This window comes from Bubalus kerabau, chromosome 21 (genome assembly GCF_029407905.1).
Source record: "Bubalus kerabau isolate K-KA32 ecotype Philippines breed swamp buffalo chromosome 21, PCC_UOA_SB_1v2, whole genome shotgun sequence".
NCBI lineage: Eukaryota > Metazoa > Chordata > Mammalia > Artiodactyla > Bovidae > Bubalus > Bubalus kerabau.
Genome location: NC_073644.1, coordinates 53,538,449 through 53,555,545, shown reverse-complemented (window position 1 = coordinate 53,555,545; position 17,097 = coordinate 53,538,449). Strand labels below are relative to the sequence as shown.

The 17,097-nt window shown below is 37.6% G+C and overlaps 1 protein-coding gene across 2 annotated transcripts in view; it reads right to left on the bottom strand.

The window, feature by feature from the left end:
* The window catches only part of ME2 (malic enzyme 2), a 59,744-nt gene that overhangs the window by 19,892 nt on the left and 22,755 nt on the right, over positions 1 to 17,097 (bottom strand). For both annotated transcript variants that reach the window (XM_055558881.1, XM_055558880.1), the window contains exons 5-12: positions 16,052 to 16,127; positions 14,259 to 14,420; positions 13,856 to 13,959; positions 11,182 to 11,291; positions 10,987 to 11,084; positions 10,577 to 10,690; positions 8,084 to 8,198; positions 5,391 to 5,533 (exon numbers count right to left, since the gene is read on the bottom strand). In XM_055558881.1, coding sequence (XP_055414856.1) covers positions 5,391 to 5,533; positions 8,084 to 8,198; positions 10,577 to 10,690; positions 10,987 to 11,084; positions 11,182 to 11,291; positions 13,856 to 13,959; positions 14,259 to 14,420; positions 16,052 to 16,127 — 922 coding nt within the window. The remainder of the gene's footprint in view (positions 1 to 5,390; positions 5,534 to 8,083; positions 8,199 to 10,576; positions 10,691 to 10,986; positions 11,085 to 11,181; positions 11,292 to 13,855; positions 13,960 to 14,258; positions 14,421 to 16,051; positions 16,128 to 17,097) is intronic.

Genomic DNA, 17,097 nt, shown 5'->3' with positions numbered 1-17,097 from the left:
ACAAACACATGAAAAGATGCTCAACATCACTCATCATCAGAGAAATGCAAATCAAAACCACTATGAGGTACCATTTCACGCCAGTCAGAATGGCTGCGATCCAAAAGTCTACAAGCAATAAATGCTGGAGAGGGTGTGGAGGAAAGGGAACCCTCTTACACTGTTGGTGGGAATGCAAACTAGTACAGCCACTATGGAGAACAGTGTGGAGATTGCTCAAAAAACTGGAAATAGAACTGCCTTATGATCCAGCAATGCCACTGCTGGGCATACACACTGAGGAAACCAGAAGGGAAAGAGACACGTGTACCCCAATGTTCATCGCAGCACTGTTTATAATAGCCAGGACATGGAAGCAACCTAGATGCCCATCAGCAGATGAATGGATAAGAAAGCTGTGGTACATATACACAATGGAGTATTACTCAGCCATTACAAAGAATACATTTGAATCAGTTCTAATGAGGTGGAGGAAACTGGAGCCTATTATACAGGGTGAAGTAAGCCAGAAAGAAAAACACCAATACAGTATACTAACGCATATATATGGAATTTAGAAAGATGGTAACAATAACCCTGTGTACGAGACAGCAAAAGAGACACTGATGTATAGATCAGTCTTATGGACTCTGTGGGAGAGGGAGAGGGTGGGGAGATTTGGGAGAATGGCATTGAAACCTGTATAATATCATGTATGAAACGAGTCGCCAGTCCAGGTTCGATGCACGATACTGGATGCTTGGGGCTGGTGCACTGGGATGACCCAGAGGGAGGGTATGGGGAGGGAGGAGGGAAGAGGGTTCAGGATGGGGAACACAGGTATACCTGTGGCAGATTCATTTCGATATTTGGCAAAACTAATACAATATTGTCAAGTTTAAAAATAAAATAAAATTAAAAAAAAACAAACAAACACTCAACATTCAGAAAACAAAAATCATGGCATCCGGTCCCATCACTTCATGGGAAATAGATGGGGAAACAGTGGAAACAGTGTCAGACTTTATTTTTCTGGGCTCCAAAATCACTGCAGATGGTGACTGGAGCCATGAAATTAAAAGATGCTTACTCCTTGGAAGGAAAGTTATAACCAACCTAGACAGCATATTCAAAAGCAGAGACATTACTTTGCCAACAAAGGTTTGTCTAGTCAAGGCTATGGTTTTTCCTGTGGTCATGTATGGATGTGGACTGTGAAGAAGGCTGAGCGCCGAAGAATTGATGCTTTTGAACTGTGGTGTTGGAGAAGACTCTTGAGAACCCCGTGGACTGTAAGGAGATCCAACCAGTCCATTCTGAAGGAGATCAGCCCTGGCATTTCTTTAGAAGGAATGATGCTAAAGCTGAAACTCCAGTACTTTGGCCACCTCATGCGAAGAGTTGACTCATTGGAAAAGACTCTGATGCTGGGAGGGATTGGGGGCAGGAGGAGAAGGGGACGACAGAGGATGAGATGGCTGGATGGCATCACTGACTCAATGGACGTGAGTCTGGGTGAACTCCGGGAGTTGGTGATGGACAGGGAGGCCTGGCATGCTGCGATTCATGTGGTCGCAAAGAGTCGGACATGACTGAGCGACTGAACTGAACTGACAAATATATATATTTATAGCATTATTTTATGTAACACTAAGGAAAAATTAATATAAAAATTTGCAACTGAGAACTAAGGGAATAGAGTATATCAAACCAGTCTCCTTGGGGAGTTGTCACTCATTCAGTGTACATCTTAAAAAATAAAATTCTTAAATGTTTGAACAGTCTTCTACTGATATCTCCCAAAACATTTAAGTTTTTTATATTTTGGAAATGCCAAGGCCCATAATACATGTAGTATACATATCAAATAGGCATTGTATAAGACTAATTGATAATTTGGGGGATGATAACCTTTAGTTTTGATTAAAGTGAAACAGGAGAGTAAAAAGCTGGCTTAAAAGTCAACATTCAAAAAACGAAGATCATGGCATCTGGTCCCATCACTTCATGGCAAATAGATGGGGGAACAATGGAAACAGTGACAGGCTTCATTTTGGGGGGCTCCAAAATCACTGCAGATGGTGACTGGAGCCATGAAATTAAAAGACGCTTGCTGCTTGGAAGAAAAGTTACGACCAATCTAGAAAAAGCAGAGACATTACTTTGCCAACAAAGGTCCGTCTAGTCAAGGCTATGATTTTTCCAGTAGTCATGTATGGATGTGAGAGTTGGACTATAAAGAAAGCTGAGTGCCAAAGAATTGATGCTTTTGAATTGTGGTGTTGGAGAAGACTCTTGAGAGTCCCTTGGACTACGAGGAGATCCAACCAGTCCATCCTAAAGGAGATCAGTCCTGGGTGTTCATTGGAAGGACTGATGCTGAAGCTGAAACTCCAATACTTTGGCCACCTGATGCAAAGAGCTGACTCATTGGAAAAGACCCTGATAACTGGGAAAGATTGAAGGCAGGAGGAGAAGGAGATGACAAAGGATAAGACGGTTGAATGTCCATCACTTGATGGACGTGAGTTTGGGTAAACTCTGGGAGTTGGTGATGGACAGGGAAGCCTGGCATACTGCAGTCCATGGGGTCACAAAGAGTTGGACATGACTGAGCAAACCAGTGGTCATGTATGGATGTGAGAGTTGGACTGTGAAGAAAGCTGAGCGCCAAAGAATTGATGCTTTTGAACTGTGGTGTTGAAGACTCTTGAGAGTCCCTTGGACTGCAAGGAGATCCAACCAGTCCATTCTGAAGGAGATCAGCCCTGGCATTTCTTTGGAAGGAATGATGCTAAAGCTGAAAGTCCAGTACTTTGGCCACCTCATGCGAAGAGTTGACTCATTGGAAAAGACTCTGATGCTGGGAGGGATTGGGGGCAGGAGGAGAAGGGAATGACAGAGAAGGAGATGGCTGGATGGCATCACCGACTCGATGGACGTGAGTCCGAGTGAACTCCGGGAGTTGGTGATGGACAGGGAGACCTGGCGTGCTGCGATTCATGGGGTCGCAAAGAGTCGGACACGACTGAGCGACTGAACTGAACTGAACTGAGGAAATGAACTGAACTGAACTAAAATGGCAATATAGACTCAGAAGGAATTTTGAGAGAATATATGTGTCAAAATAAATTTTATAACAATGAGAAAAATAATGCTAAATATATCAAGAGCATGAATATGAAGTTCAGAAAGTTCTGAGACAGAGTTCTACTTTGGGAATAGTATTCTAGGTTGCTTCACACCAATTTTCCCTTTGGTAACAGTGAGAAAAACTCTATAAAATATATTAAACATATATTTCAAGGAAATAGGAGTGCAACCTAGACAGGGAGGGCTTGGAGGTACAGATGGTCAAGATTCAAAAATGAGGAGAACAAGACATTCGAACTCAGCATTTGAAGCTCTCCTTCAGGTGAGTGATTTCAAAAGGAAAATCTGTGGCTGAGAGCCTGAACAGCAAAAGTGTCATGAGTCCCATGATGATAGAAAAAAGGTAAAGTTTATAGACCACTAGGGGTGGGGGTGAGGTGCCAATAAATACTCCAGGGTTTTTGACTTATACTCCAGAGAAAAGATTAACTGTGAACACAGATGAGGCCTCTCATGGACTACATCCTGATGAACTTACGGGGGATTACCCCAGAAAAGAGGGCTTCCCAGGTGACTTGGTGGTAAAGAATCTGCCTGCCAAGCAGGAGACACAGGAGAAACATGTTCACTTTCTGGTTCAGGAAGATCTCCTGGAGAAGGAAATGGCTACCCACTCTGGTACTCTTGCCTGGAGAATCCCATGGACAGAGGAGCCTGGTAGGCCACAGCCCAGGGGGTCACAAAGAACCGGACATGACTTAGTGACTAAACCACCAATCACCACCATCCCAGTCTCCAGAAGGATAGGTAAAGTCCCTGTGGAGGAAGCTAACTTCATCTTGAGCCTCAAATTATTGCTACAATTCTTTATCTGCACTACCTAGCAGTCAACAAAGAAGTGAAAAGCAAAAGTCGGCTTACGAAGACAAGAACTGGATAACCAAGAAGAAAACAAAACACATAATAGAAATGGATTGATAGAGAGCAAGATATTTGTTACTATCAGATACTTACTTTAATTATAATTCATGTATTCAAGAAATTAAATGACAAGACAAAATTTTAGTAGAGAACCAAGAGCTATACAAAAGCATCAAATAAACATTTAAAAATTGTTAAAACTGTGAAGTGTGATAGGCCATGCACCTAGAGCCTGTACTCCTCAAGAGAGGCCACAGCAATGAGAAGCCCGCACACCGCAAGTAGCTCCCAATTGCCGCAACCAGAGAAAGCCCATGAGCTGCAATGAAGACCCAACACAACCAAAAATAAAGAAATAATCACAATTAAAAATAAATAAATAAAAAAACTTGTGAGGTGTGATGATGATACTGTGATTATATTTTTTAAAAGAATTCTTAACTTTTGAGAGATATACTGTAATATTAATAATAAAATGATACACCTGAGGCTGGCTTCCTAATCTAAGGTGAGTAGGATGTCAAAGAAACAAGACTGGCAATAAGCTGACCACTTCTGAAGCAGAATATTGGTACATGATGGGATTCCCCAGTGGTTCACCGGTAAAGAATCCACCTACAATGCAGGAGACCTGGGTTCAATCCCTGGGTTGGCAAGATCCCCTGGAGAAGGGAACCCACTCCAGTATTCTTGCCTGGAAAAATCCCATGGACAGAGGAGCCTGGCTGTCTACAGTTCATGGGGTCACAAAGGATTTAGATATGACTTAGCAACTAAATAACAAAAACATTGGTACACGGGAGTTAAATTATATCATTCTTTCGACTTTTGTATATACCTCAAATTTTCCATAATAAAACAACTTTTAATAGAGACAGAACACTAAAAATTAAGACATATGAATTATTCTTAAGGGCATGACTCAATAATTACTGCTATATATCACTGTTAAACAAGGTTTTAAAAATCACTTCCTGAACAGTAAGGATTTACTGTATAGCAAAGGGAACGACATTTGATATTTTGTAAAAACCTAAAATGGAAAAGAATACAAAAAACTGAAAAAAGAAAAAAAAAAAAAAACCCAAATCACTTTGCTGTATACTTGAAACCAACACAATATTGTACCCAAATTAAAAAGAAAAAACCTACTTCCTAGAGCCTCTTAAAGGTCACTTGCAAGAACAATACAGAAAGGGATTACATTGTGGAGATTACAACTATATCCCTGTGGAATAGGAGGGGAAAATCCAACTGTTCCAATGGTATATAAGCAGATATTTATAACTGGAATATAAACCAGTGGCAGTGGCAAAGAATTCAAAAGAACTAAAATTTAAACTCTCCTTAATAGAGGGAAAATAATAGACATAACCATTTCATATTCTTATTAATACCTCTGTAAGTGTGTATGCTTCTTCAGCTGTGCACTCAGCCTGCGCCGTAGGATTACTTAATGCAAATATTATAGGCCTTTCATTGATTTCAGCCATTGCTTTGATTACAGCAGGAGTGAAAAGTCGGCCAGCTCCTGCAACTCCTATCATAAATAAAGGGGGGAAAAAAAAGCAACTTCATTACAAGTAAAATATAGCATTCCCATCAACAGCATTTCTACAATAGGTTTAACATAACAAAAGCACAGGTAAACTCCCATTACAAAGATAAGATTTTGCATTGCTAAGATAATTCCAATCTTACATCTGAAAAGAGAAACAATAAAAACACTAAAATTTCTACTTAAATATTTATTATCTACCCCAGACATAGTAAATTGTGAGCAAAAAAAAAAAAAGAGTATAAGACAACCTCCAGGGAATTCCCTGACAGTCCAGTGGTTAGGATTCTATGCTCCCAATGCAGGGGGCACAGGTTTGATCCCTGGTCAGGGAACTAAGATTCTGCATGCTATATGGTGCAACAGGGAAAAGAAAAAAAAGACTACTTCCACAACGTAATTGTTGTCTAATAAGCACAGAGCTTCAGTTTTAAAAGGGGAAGAGTTCCGCAAACTGGCTGTACAATGTGAATGCATTTAACACTACCTCATTGTATACTTTTAAATGGGTATGAGGGCAAATTTTAAGTTATATATATTTTACCACAATTAAAATTCTTTTTTAAATGAAAAAGTTACATCTCTAAATGTTAACTTGTTAAACTCTGTGGTACTCATTATAAAATAATAGGAGTTTAGAAGGGAAAAAAAGATCTTCTTGACTATAGTCATCCACTTTCTTGATAGAGATCAGTTTAATGAACTTTTAGTAAGCTCTGACAATGTCTCAGACACTGTATGTAGGTCACTGGGATATAAAAGTGAGTATAATGCAGGCAGCTTATGAGTTGAGAGAGAAAACAACAGAGTAAAGAGAAAACCAGAAGACCAGTCCCAGGCGCTCAGTGTGCAGCGTACAGAGGCATGGCTGAAAGAAGAACTCAGCCCAGAGTGGGAACTGGGATGATAAGGAACGCCTCAGCTGAACGCTTACGTAGTTCATCCAATGAAAAGACTTACATTCAACAGTCAAAGAAATTTTAAATTCCATTTTATAAACTGACATGTAATAAAGGGAAATACTGATCTGGAGACTAGAATTTTAGTGCTTCCTCTGTCACTCCTGGCTATATGAAATACTCACAAAATCTCAGGCAAGTTGTTTAATAACTCTGTGCTTGTTTTTCTCATGTAAAAAAGGAATGTATACTCAGTGTTTTCCCATGTGGTCACATGAGGTATGTGGACATATTCTTAGGAATCCATGAGTTCTAAAAGAATGAAACATTTTTTTTCTCATTTCCTTCATTCTCCAGGGCCAGAGTCAATGGACAGATTCTTAGGTTTCCATATTGAGTCAACCCACCCCAGTATTCTTGCCTGGGAAATCCTATAGACAGAGGAGCCTGGTGAGCTATAGTCTTGTGGGGGTCACAAAAGAATCGGACATAGCAACTAAACAACAAAAAATTGAGTTCTGAGAGAAATGCACTCACAATCTTAAAGATTACTTCCCACTCTAAAAAATTGTGAGTTTCAATCAGTAAAGAACCTAATACAGATATCCTTTTCCTAACCATAAAAACTGTTGGTGACTTCAAACAGTTTACTATTTAAAATTCCATTGGGCTCCTCCAAGAAATTGGTAAAATACAAGAAAAATGATACATATATATGTGTGTGTGTGTGTATATATATATATATGATATATATATGTGCATGTATATATATATGATATATATATGTGTATATATATGATATATATATGTGCATGTATATATATATGATATATATATGTGTATATATATATGATATATAATGATATATATATACAAATCTTATAGCTGTATAGGAAATGAAATAGTCCCTCTTTTAAATACTCTTTACATTTTCTGTTAATGCTATGTTACACAGTCTGATGACAGTTATTAAATGCCTGACTCTTAAAACATACCAAAAGCTTTCAGCTTTGTTGTCAATGAAAATCTTTGACTCTGCATGGGATTTTCTTGGTACAGTCTGTCAAATAACCTTGGTCTTTTTCAGGTTTTGAGCCCACCAGTCATACCAACTCTAAAAGCAAAGCATGAGCAATCACACAGCTTCTAGAAGTTAAAAGTACAAGCAACATCTGTTAATAGAACTGTATACACTGTACCTAAAAGCTATCACATACAACACAGGGAACACAACCAACATTTTTAATAACTATGAATGGAGTACAACCTTTAAAATTTGTGAATCACTACACTGTACAGCTGTCACTTATATGATATTGCACATCAAGTATACTTCAGTTAAAAAAAAAAGCTATCACATCTATAGTGACCTAAATGGGAAGGAAATCCAAAAAGAGGGGGAATATAGGCATACATATAGCTGATTCACTTTGCTGTAACAGCAGAAGCCAATGCATCATTGTAAAGCGACTATACTCCAATAAAGATCAATTTAAAAACAAAGCTATCACAGAAACATATATGCTGAAAGCTAGGTAAAATATGTCATTTCACTTTTAGTAATCCTGCATCCAAGTTAGGCCTGGCATTATACAGGTAAGTAACAGAATGACTTGGCAACAACTTTACTCACCAATTATAGCTGAAGGCTTAAGTATATTTACTGCCTCTTCAAAAGTATCAGGTAGGCTCTCTGGAGCTGAGTGAGCAAATGGTTCCTGATGACTTTCTATTTTAGCTTTCCGCCCCTGAATTTTCAGATAAAATACAATTTTTTAGTAAATGTTTATTGAGGATTAGTTGAGAAGACATCATTATAAGTCACATATTGTTACTACAGTAAGAATGTTTCTTTTTCATTTACATTTCTCTTCAACTCATTATCTTCCAATTCTTTCTTCATACTGCCCATAAACCCAAAAATAAAACATGCATCAAATTCCATTATAACCAAAAATTTCTAATCCCTTTCAAAAACTCATTTACTCTGTGAAGTCTTCCTAAATCCAACAGGGCACAAAGGCATACAATTCCTTATGTGAGCTAGCTGCATTTTAGAGCTTAGAATTTCATATTTCAGAAATGTCTTATGATAATATATTATAAGTGCTAGTTGCTCAGTCATGTCTGACTCTGCGATCCCATGGACTATAGTCCACCAAGCTCCTCTGTCCATGGGATTCTCCAGGCAAGAATACTAGGGTGTGTAATTTATCACAAACAGTCTCTCAGTGGGCACTCCACAACTGAATGGAAGTTATGAATAGTCACATCAAGTACAAAAGGTGAAAATTAGAAATATCATCTTTGGTCTTGCTACTAAAGTTAGTATGTAATTTCAGGTCTGTCAGATTTATTACCAAATGAATTTCAGGAAAAACTCACGGACTTCAGAATTTTAGATAGACATTATGGACTTATACTACCAAGAGTTCAGAAACAAGAGGAAAGGGGAATTCTGGTTTAAAAGAGCTGAATGAAGTAATATGCTTTCCTCACCAAATCCCAGGTCAAAACCCATTAAAAATAAACTCCTTAGTAGTGTCACAAGTGTGGGAGATATACCACTGACATGTTAGAACAGTGATGAATTTCTCAATAGTTTAAAGCAAACAAAAACATGTTGAACGCAAAAACCAACCAGGATGACAAATTCATATCCTTATTTCAGCAAAAGAAAAGACCTCCCTTGGCAAAGGTGATTTTTTACATCAGAGTTCCAGACAAGCCCCAGCTTGTCTGTGATGACCAGCAGGGGCCTGGAAAAGCAAAACTCCATCATCACTTGGCTGGGGAATTAACTAAAAGACTGAAATACAGCCTCAATAGATCCAAGTTCTCAGAACAGTGGCTTCACATGCTTGTTCCCAAGAAGACCACATCTCTTCCATGAGGGCTTCAATCGGAAACTCTCAAAGTCTCAAAAGAGAGGGCAGTGTTTTGAGTCCCAAGAAGAGATACAAAGCCTAAAACTCATGCTAAAGGAAAAACATACCCTGAACTTGCAGATGCACATATATCATCCTAGACTTGATTACTGCAAACATGATAAAGAACCAAAACATTTATGAAAACAAACATCACAAACAAAAGCACCAAACTCATTGTGTACTAGCAAAAATATATACACTCTCCAATGGTCTTCCAGGTACAAGGTCTCAATAATCCTTGCATCTGACATACAAGTAAATATGGCAGTTATAGCTTTGGGAGGAGGCACAGTTGAATGACTAACAGCATAGGATTCATAGTCAGGCTACTTGGGTGGAATCCCACCTCCATGACTTACAAGCTTGGAAAAATGACCTGACCTTTTTAAACCTCTTCCCTCATTTGTAAAATTTCAAAAAATTTTTGATAAGATCAAATGAGATTGGGAAAAAAAAAGGTTAAATAAGTTAATCACAATGTGTGGTACACTTTCTAAATACTTAAAAAATTATTTAAAATTTAAACATTCAAGATTTTTCATTCATATACTTCAGTTTTTTATTTCATTTTTTGTACTAATAGAATACTGTTACTAATTAAGAAAAGATTTCAGGAACTAGAGCAAAGTAAATGATATAAGCTTGCTCCAAAGATGTAAATGACAAGTAGTTTATAAATATCAATAAACACCACAAAAATATAACAGCATTGTGTACTGCATAAGCTCAACTATGAAACAGTTTACCTATTCTTTGATGTGTTACACAGTATAAGATACAAGGCATTTCTTGAGCTATTAGAAATGGCGATCAATGATAGGAAGGTGGGCAAGAATAAAGGATACCAAGTTGACCTGGGATAAACCTATCATCCATCATTTCACCTTAGGAATACATGCCTTTTTCTGGGGAAAAGGTCCATAAATTTCTATTAGATTGCTACAAGAGATTGTGATCTCCAAAGAGTTAAAGGATTTCTGTTCAAATTATCAGATGTCCTGTTAACAATTTAATTAGGAACTTCTGACTTCCCATTAAAAGCCACTAGGTTTAAAAGAGTCAGGAGTCAGAAAACAAAGCAAGAAAGAATACATCTGGTGCCAACATAGACATTATGATTTGAATATGAAAAGAAAACTCTAAAAATATCATTATAACAACATACTTTTGCTTCTCCAAGATTTAGAATACCTTACCTTAAATAATAAACCAAACTTGTCAACCATCCAAATTTTCTTTCGTGCCTCTTCTTCTGAGAGGCCATTTTCAACCATAGCCATAACTATCAGATTTGCAATTCCAAGAGCAGCCTGTCCAACAAAACAGAAATTTCAAAAACAAAGATTAGAGTGTGATGCGATATTATAAGTTACTTTATATATGAGAATTATATGGTATGAGAAATACTGGGTCTATTCTTCCCTTATGAAGCACACAAAACTTGATTCTTTGTGATATTCTTCCAAAGATTTTAAATTACCTATTTCATAACAGAGATCTTGAATTTATGCCCTCTATCTCAACAAAATTAGAAGTTCATTATGCCCCATTTTCCAGTCTAAGGCAGAGTGTTGGTTTTCAAACTTAAAAGCTCACAGAAACTTACTTCTCCTGCTCCAAGAAATAAGATTCTATGATCTGAGATCGGTTTCCCAATGACTTTTTGCGCGGCAAGCAGACCGGCCAGAGCCACCGCAGCCGTCCCTGTGAGAAGGGCAAAACATGGTACAGTGAAAAATGGGCACACTACAAAAAAGGTTTAAGCAGGAATAAAAAACCTAAGTTTTTGTTTTTGCTTTACCTTGAATATCATCATTGAAGGTACAGTATTTTTCTCGGTATTTTCTCAAGAACCTGAATGCATTATGATTTCCAAAGTCTTCAAACTGAATAAGTGTGTTCTGTCCATATCTAAAAAACAGCAAAGCCCGTTATGGTTGTGATGAAATACCACTTTTAAACATTTTTAAAATAACATACTAAGTTAGTTCACTTAAGGCCACACTAACAATTTTTAGAGTCTGTGAAAGACTAGACTCAACATATAGAAAAACCTATTATTCAGAAAAATTTATGGGATGGTTAAAATGAATGTAGCACCATGATGGACCAAAGGGATACTAATCTGTACAAACTATTCCCAAGTGCCAAAGACTGTATAGTCCATGCAGTTGCAAAGAGTTGGACACGACTGAGTTACTTTCACTTTTCACTTTCAGGAGGGTGCCCAGCACATATATACACAAATAACTTCCTAAAAAGGAAGAGATTTCTGTCTCTGAGTCTCAAAAAGTATGTATTTGATATGTGAATTTTCATTACGTTCACAGTTAACAGCAACACAGTAAAGTATAAATTAAATAAGCAGTTTAAAAAAAACTGCTGTATGAGTTCACTGGCTTTCAAAAAAAGATATCAGTCATCTTGGCGAGGTAAAGTATGGGGAGGCATGAAAGGAGGTGGAACTTTATTTGGGTTCCAAAAGAACAGAAAGTAAAGTGGTAGGAAGAAATACAAGGTCTATTTTGCTGTCCCTGAATTTTCAAATCTGGCTACATATTTCAGAGTTTATATAAAAGTATAAGGGAGAAGTTGGTTAAGGGAGGTTAGAGCCAGATAAGGGAGAATTCTGAAAGCAAAACTGGGGAAGGGGACTTTTTTCTGTGTCTGATATAGAATCACTGAAGGCTTGAGAAGGGAAAAATTCCTCTAAGACTCCCTGGAGGAAGGATAAAGCTGCCAGTGAGGCGTAGCACATATCAAGTGCACAGAGAGATGAGAAAGAAGGGAAAATAATCAGGAAGGTACTGAGGCACGAAAACAAGAAGACGTGAAGCAGAAGCCACAGGAAGTGAAAGGGATAATTATGAGACATCAGAATGAACAAACAGAACTTGATGATGAGGACCACACCTGGGAAGAGTGAAAAGCAACTGAAATGCCAAGGCAGCCTGGATGACTAAAAAGGGGAAGGGGAAGAGGTGGCAATGTCTGGGATGATAAAAAGTTTAGTTTTAGATATGGCAACAACTTTGACTCTGAAAAGGAGTTAATTTTTAGGATTGTCCATGTACCAGTAAAAAAGGTAGGGCAGGGAAGCTTCCTGGGCAGTCCAGTGTTTAAGATTTCATGCTTCCACTGCAAGGGGCACAGGTCTGAGCCCTGGCTGGGGCACTAAGATCCTGTATGCCACCAGGGGCAGCCAGGAAAAAAAAAAAAGGTAGCGCAGGGCTAGATCATAAAATGTTTGGACTTTACCCTTCAGCAATAGGAAATTAAGCCAAAGAATGACATAATAAACAGTATGTTTTTAAAAGACTAATCTGGTGGTAAGGTGGAGAGGAGAGAAGCTAGAGGAAGATTCTGAAGAATCCAAAAGTGACATGAGGATCTGCAAAGAGGCTGTGGCAATGGAAAAGAAAAGATGCATTTCTGAGGCTTATACGGGGTAGTACCAACTGGATGTGAGGACTGAATGACACTATATGGGCTTGACAGAAGAGAAGGAAGAGTCAAAGATTAGACAAGGTCAAAGGTTTGGTGATGAGGGTGCATGCTACTGCTATTAACAGAGGCTAGATTTATTAAAGATAGGCAACAGGTAAAGCGTCTGTCTGCAGTGCGGGAGACCTGGGTTCGATCCCTGAGTAGGGAAGATCCCCTGGAGAAGGAAATGGCAACCCAGTCCAGTACTCTTGCCTGGAAAATCCCATGGACAGAAGAGCCCGGTAGGCTACTGTCCATGGGGTTGCAAAGAGTCGACATGACTGAGCAACTTCACTTTCACTTTCAGACAATTTAGAAAGGGAAGGAGATAGCAACAAAACCTCTAGAGGGAGGATTCCAGCTATTGGAAATGCAAGCCTCAGAGGAAGGTGGGACTACAGAGAGAGGTTTTCATGGGCTGAGAGTCACAAGCATAAAAGTCACAGGCTACATGACTCAAAAGAGGAAAGAACTATATACTCACCCGCATTTACCAGAAGAGAACAAGAAAAAAATCAGTGGAGATGACAAAGGAAACAAAAACGGCTGGAGAAAGATTAAGTCAGGAAAGTCTTTTAGTTCAAGAGAAGAGAAAATTTCAAGGATGTAGCGGTGGAAAACCTGGTCAGATGCTGCAGACAGGAGGAGAGAAAAGACCAAAATTTAAAATATGAAAGCTGCACAAGAATTTCACTGGAATGGTGAAGTGAGCCTGGATGCTGAGGGTTGAAAGAACTGCACAGTGAAGGTATTACTTGGGAGCAGTGAGTGCAGACTTCAAGATTTCAGTGTGCTCAGGATGTCAGATAACTGAGGAAAGCAAAGCAGAGAGCATTACTACCGCATATCAGTACATCAAACTGGGCAGGAAAGAACCAAAGTTCTCAAACGTTTAATCTCCACTATCTTCACAAAAGATAAAGGAAAACAAAACAGTGGTTCTTTTTTTTTTAAGATGCTTTCATATACTCAAACTTTAGAAAAAATACCTGTCAGTAATGGCCTTCATAAACTCATCAATTAGGTCATCGTAACGCTGTGATCGATCTCTTTTCTGATATAAACCCATATAAAATGGATCCTTTAAGAGGGCCTATAAAACAGAACAAACATAAATGTGAAAGTTTTTTGTTACATAACCAATGTAAACATATTCTGTAAAACAGAAACTGTAAAGTATAAAAAAATTAGTAATTATTATAACAATATAACTATATTGCTCTTCTTAAAAAACTTTTAATAGTATTAATCTATTGTTATTCATATAGATACTAAAAGACGTTTAAGACAAAGGCTAACATCTAATCACAGAATTTTCTCTTCTTATCTTTAAAAGAGGGATGCAATAAAGCTGTGGGAGAAGGATCAGAGAGGGAAAGTAATTTTACTCACCGGATTATCAGTTCCTACGTCAATACACACAGGCAGACATCTATCAGGCCGTATTCCTGCACAAGCTGTATACAAACAAAGCTTTCCTACTGGAATTCCCATTCCATAGACACCCAGATCTCCAAGACCTAGAATTCTCTCTCCATCAGTCACCACGACAGCCTTAATCACAAAAAAAATACCAATTAAAAGTTTTCCAAAATGGAGCACTAAACAAAAGCATTTTTAAAAAAGACTCTCTTCATCACAAAATAGCACGTATTCTATTATTCCATTCACATGAATACGTAAATCTACAGAGAAAGAAAGTACATTAGTGGTTGTCTAGGGCTGGGGGGAAGGGAATGACCACTAATGGGTACAGGGCTTTTCTGGCGGGTGGGGATGAGGGAACTGTGATGAAAGTCTTCTAATTTATAATGGCTGTACAACTCCAAATATACTACAAATTACTGAATTTACATTTTAAGCTGGTGAATTACATTGTCTGTGCATCGTATCTCAGAAAAGCTATTAAAATAAAAAAGAAATTAAAAAAAAGATTTTCTTCACATATTTTCACTCTCACTTTAAAAAATAAAATTGTTTCTTAACTAACTTTCAAAATAAACCACCCAAGAATATTTAAAATTCTAGGATTTCTAGACTCCAGATGTAAAAAGGAGAATTAACTAGATTTGATTTCCTTGTCTTTGGTTTAGGAGTAGAATGCTTCTGACTAGAAAGTGTTAAATATTAGTCGCTCAGTCGTGTCCATGTGACCCCATGGACTATAGCCCACCAGGCTCCTCTGTCCTTGGAATTCTCCAGGCAAGAATCTGGAGTGGTTTGCCATTTCCTTCTCCAGGAAAGAACCTGGACATCCTGCATTGCAAGCAGATTCTTTATTGTCTGAATCACCAGGGAAGCCCCCTGACTAGAGGATCAACTTAAATATGTTCACAATGACTAAACAGGGTAGGGAGGAACAAATTTCTGATAAGGATTAATACCAAGAGAAAAATAAGTGAAGTCCTCAGTCGTGTCCGACTCTTTGTGACTCTATGATAGACTGTAGCCCACTAGGCTTCTCTGTCCATGGGATTCTCCAGGCAAAAATACTGGAGTGCGTTGCCATCTGGAGTTTAGAAATCACATGCTACTCCAAACAACAACTGAAGCCAAACAAGAAAAACCTCAGCAATGGTGAAAAAAATGTAAAATAAAAAATATACCTACAAAGTTTTAAGATGATACTATGAACTTAATGATCTGACTGAATTTTTTTTAGGCTCTTTGAACAAATGATAATTCAAAGATTATTTTGGTGAGGAAGACACGCAACAAAGGCAAGCAAGATTACTGCCTATAATAAACACGAAAGCCTACCAAAAGATCTTAAATAAGTCCTTAGTTTTTGTTTTGTGAAAGACAGCCAGATTGATTAAGGATCTAAATCTACCTTGGATTTATAAGAAAAAAGACATAATGAATCCTCCTCATCACCCACCAGAATAGAAGTTTTTAGGGCATTTTAATGTATTTTCTTTACCTAGAACAATATTAATTGAAGGCAGGAGGTACCAGTGGTACTGAAGTGAGCAGGCTCACCTTACTGTAATTGCTTTCCCACGGCAAACTCTATACCATCCCCTTTTGTAAAGACAATCATGATTTTCTCAGAGCACTAAATCTGCATGTATGTAAGTATAAAGTAAAACAGAGCAACAATGAAAAAAACTGTTCTTGGAAATTGAGAGGTAACTTACATAGAAAGAAAAAACATTGTGAAAGGAAGGTTGTGCTATTAGTACCTTAACATGATTTTCTGGCCAGTTATCCACAATTGATCTAACATGACCTCTGTCTGAGATTGAAATAAATAATCCCCTGCAACAGAACAAAAACACCTTTGCATTTCATGACAGTTTTTGTTTTTTTTCTAAGTTTTTGTTCATAATTTGAATATTTAGATATTTTAATAAAAACATCAAGACACAGTGTAGTTTCCAAGCAGATCTAAGTAACACTGGTTTATTTTCAAATATTTTCAGCTACTTGAAGCTGTAATTGCATTGTTCACACAGTAGCTGCAACAAAGATTCTTATTAAATGATGCAATCATTTTACCCAAGAAGAAATGTATCCATATCTCCTGCTCAAATAAACTCAATATACCTCCATAAAATACCTCCAAAAATCAATATAAAGACATCCCATCAATGCAACAGAACATGAAACCACTAAGTAAACTACTGTTAAAAGTCACTGGAGTTTGAAATCTGAAGAAGCAGGAAGGGAGAGAAGAAAACTACAGTAATTTCAAATAAAAAATACATCCTTGAAGCATTAGGAAAAAGGAAAAAGTTATTCTGTACAGTATATTGTTATCCAATTGAGATAATCAATCCAGGTTTCAAAAAAGGAAGAGAGAAGGGAAAGAGAAAGAAACATAGGTTCTGGACAACAGGGCAAGTAGAAATGAGGGCCAATAGGTTCTTATATTTAACTTTCTCATTGATATCTTTAAAAAAATTTTTTTTATTGAAGTATAGCTGATTCACAATGTTGTGTTAATTTCTGCTGTACATCAGTGATTCAGTTATATAAATATATATATATACACACACACACACACACATTCTTTTTGATATTCTTTTCCATTATGGCTTATCACAGAATACTAAATATAGTTCCCTCGGCGATACAGTAGGACCTTGTTTATCCATTCTTCTCATTGACATCTTAACTCTGGCATTACTATCCTAGCTCAAAGCAGTTTAAACAGTTTCTCAACCATAGCTACCTAGTAGAGTAGAATCATCTGATGAGCTTTTTAAAAATTCCAGGGTTCTACCCC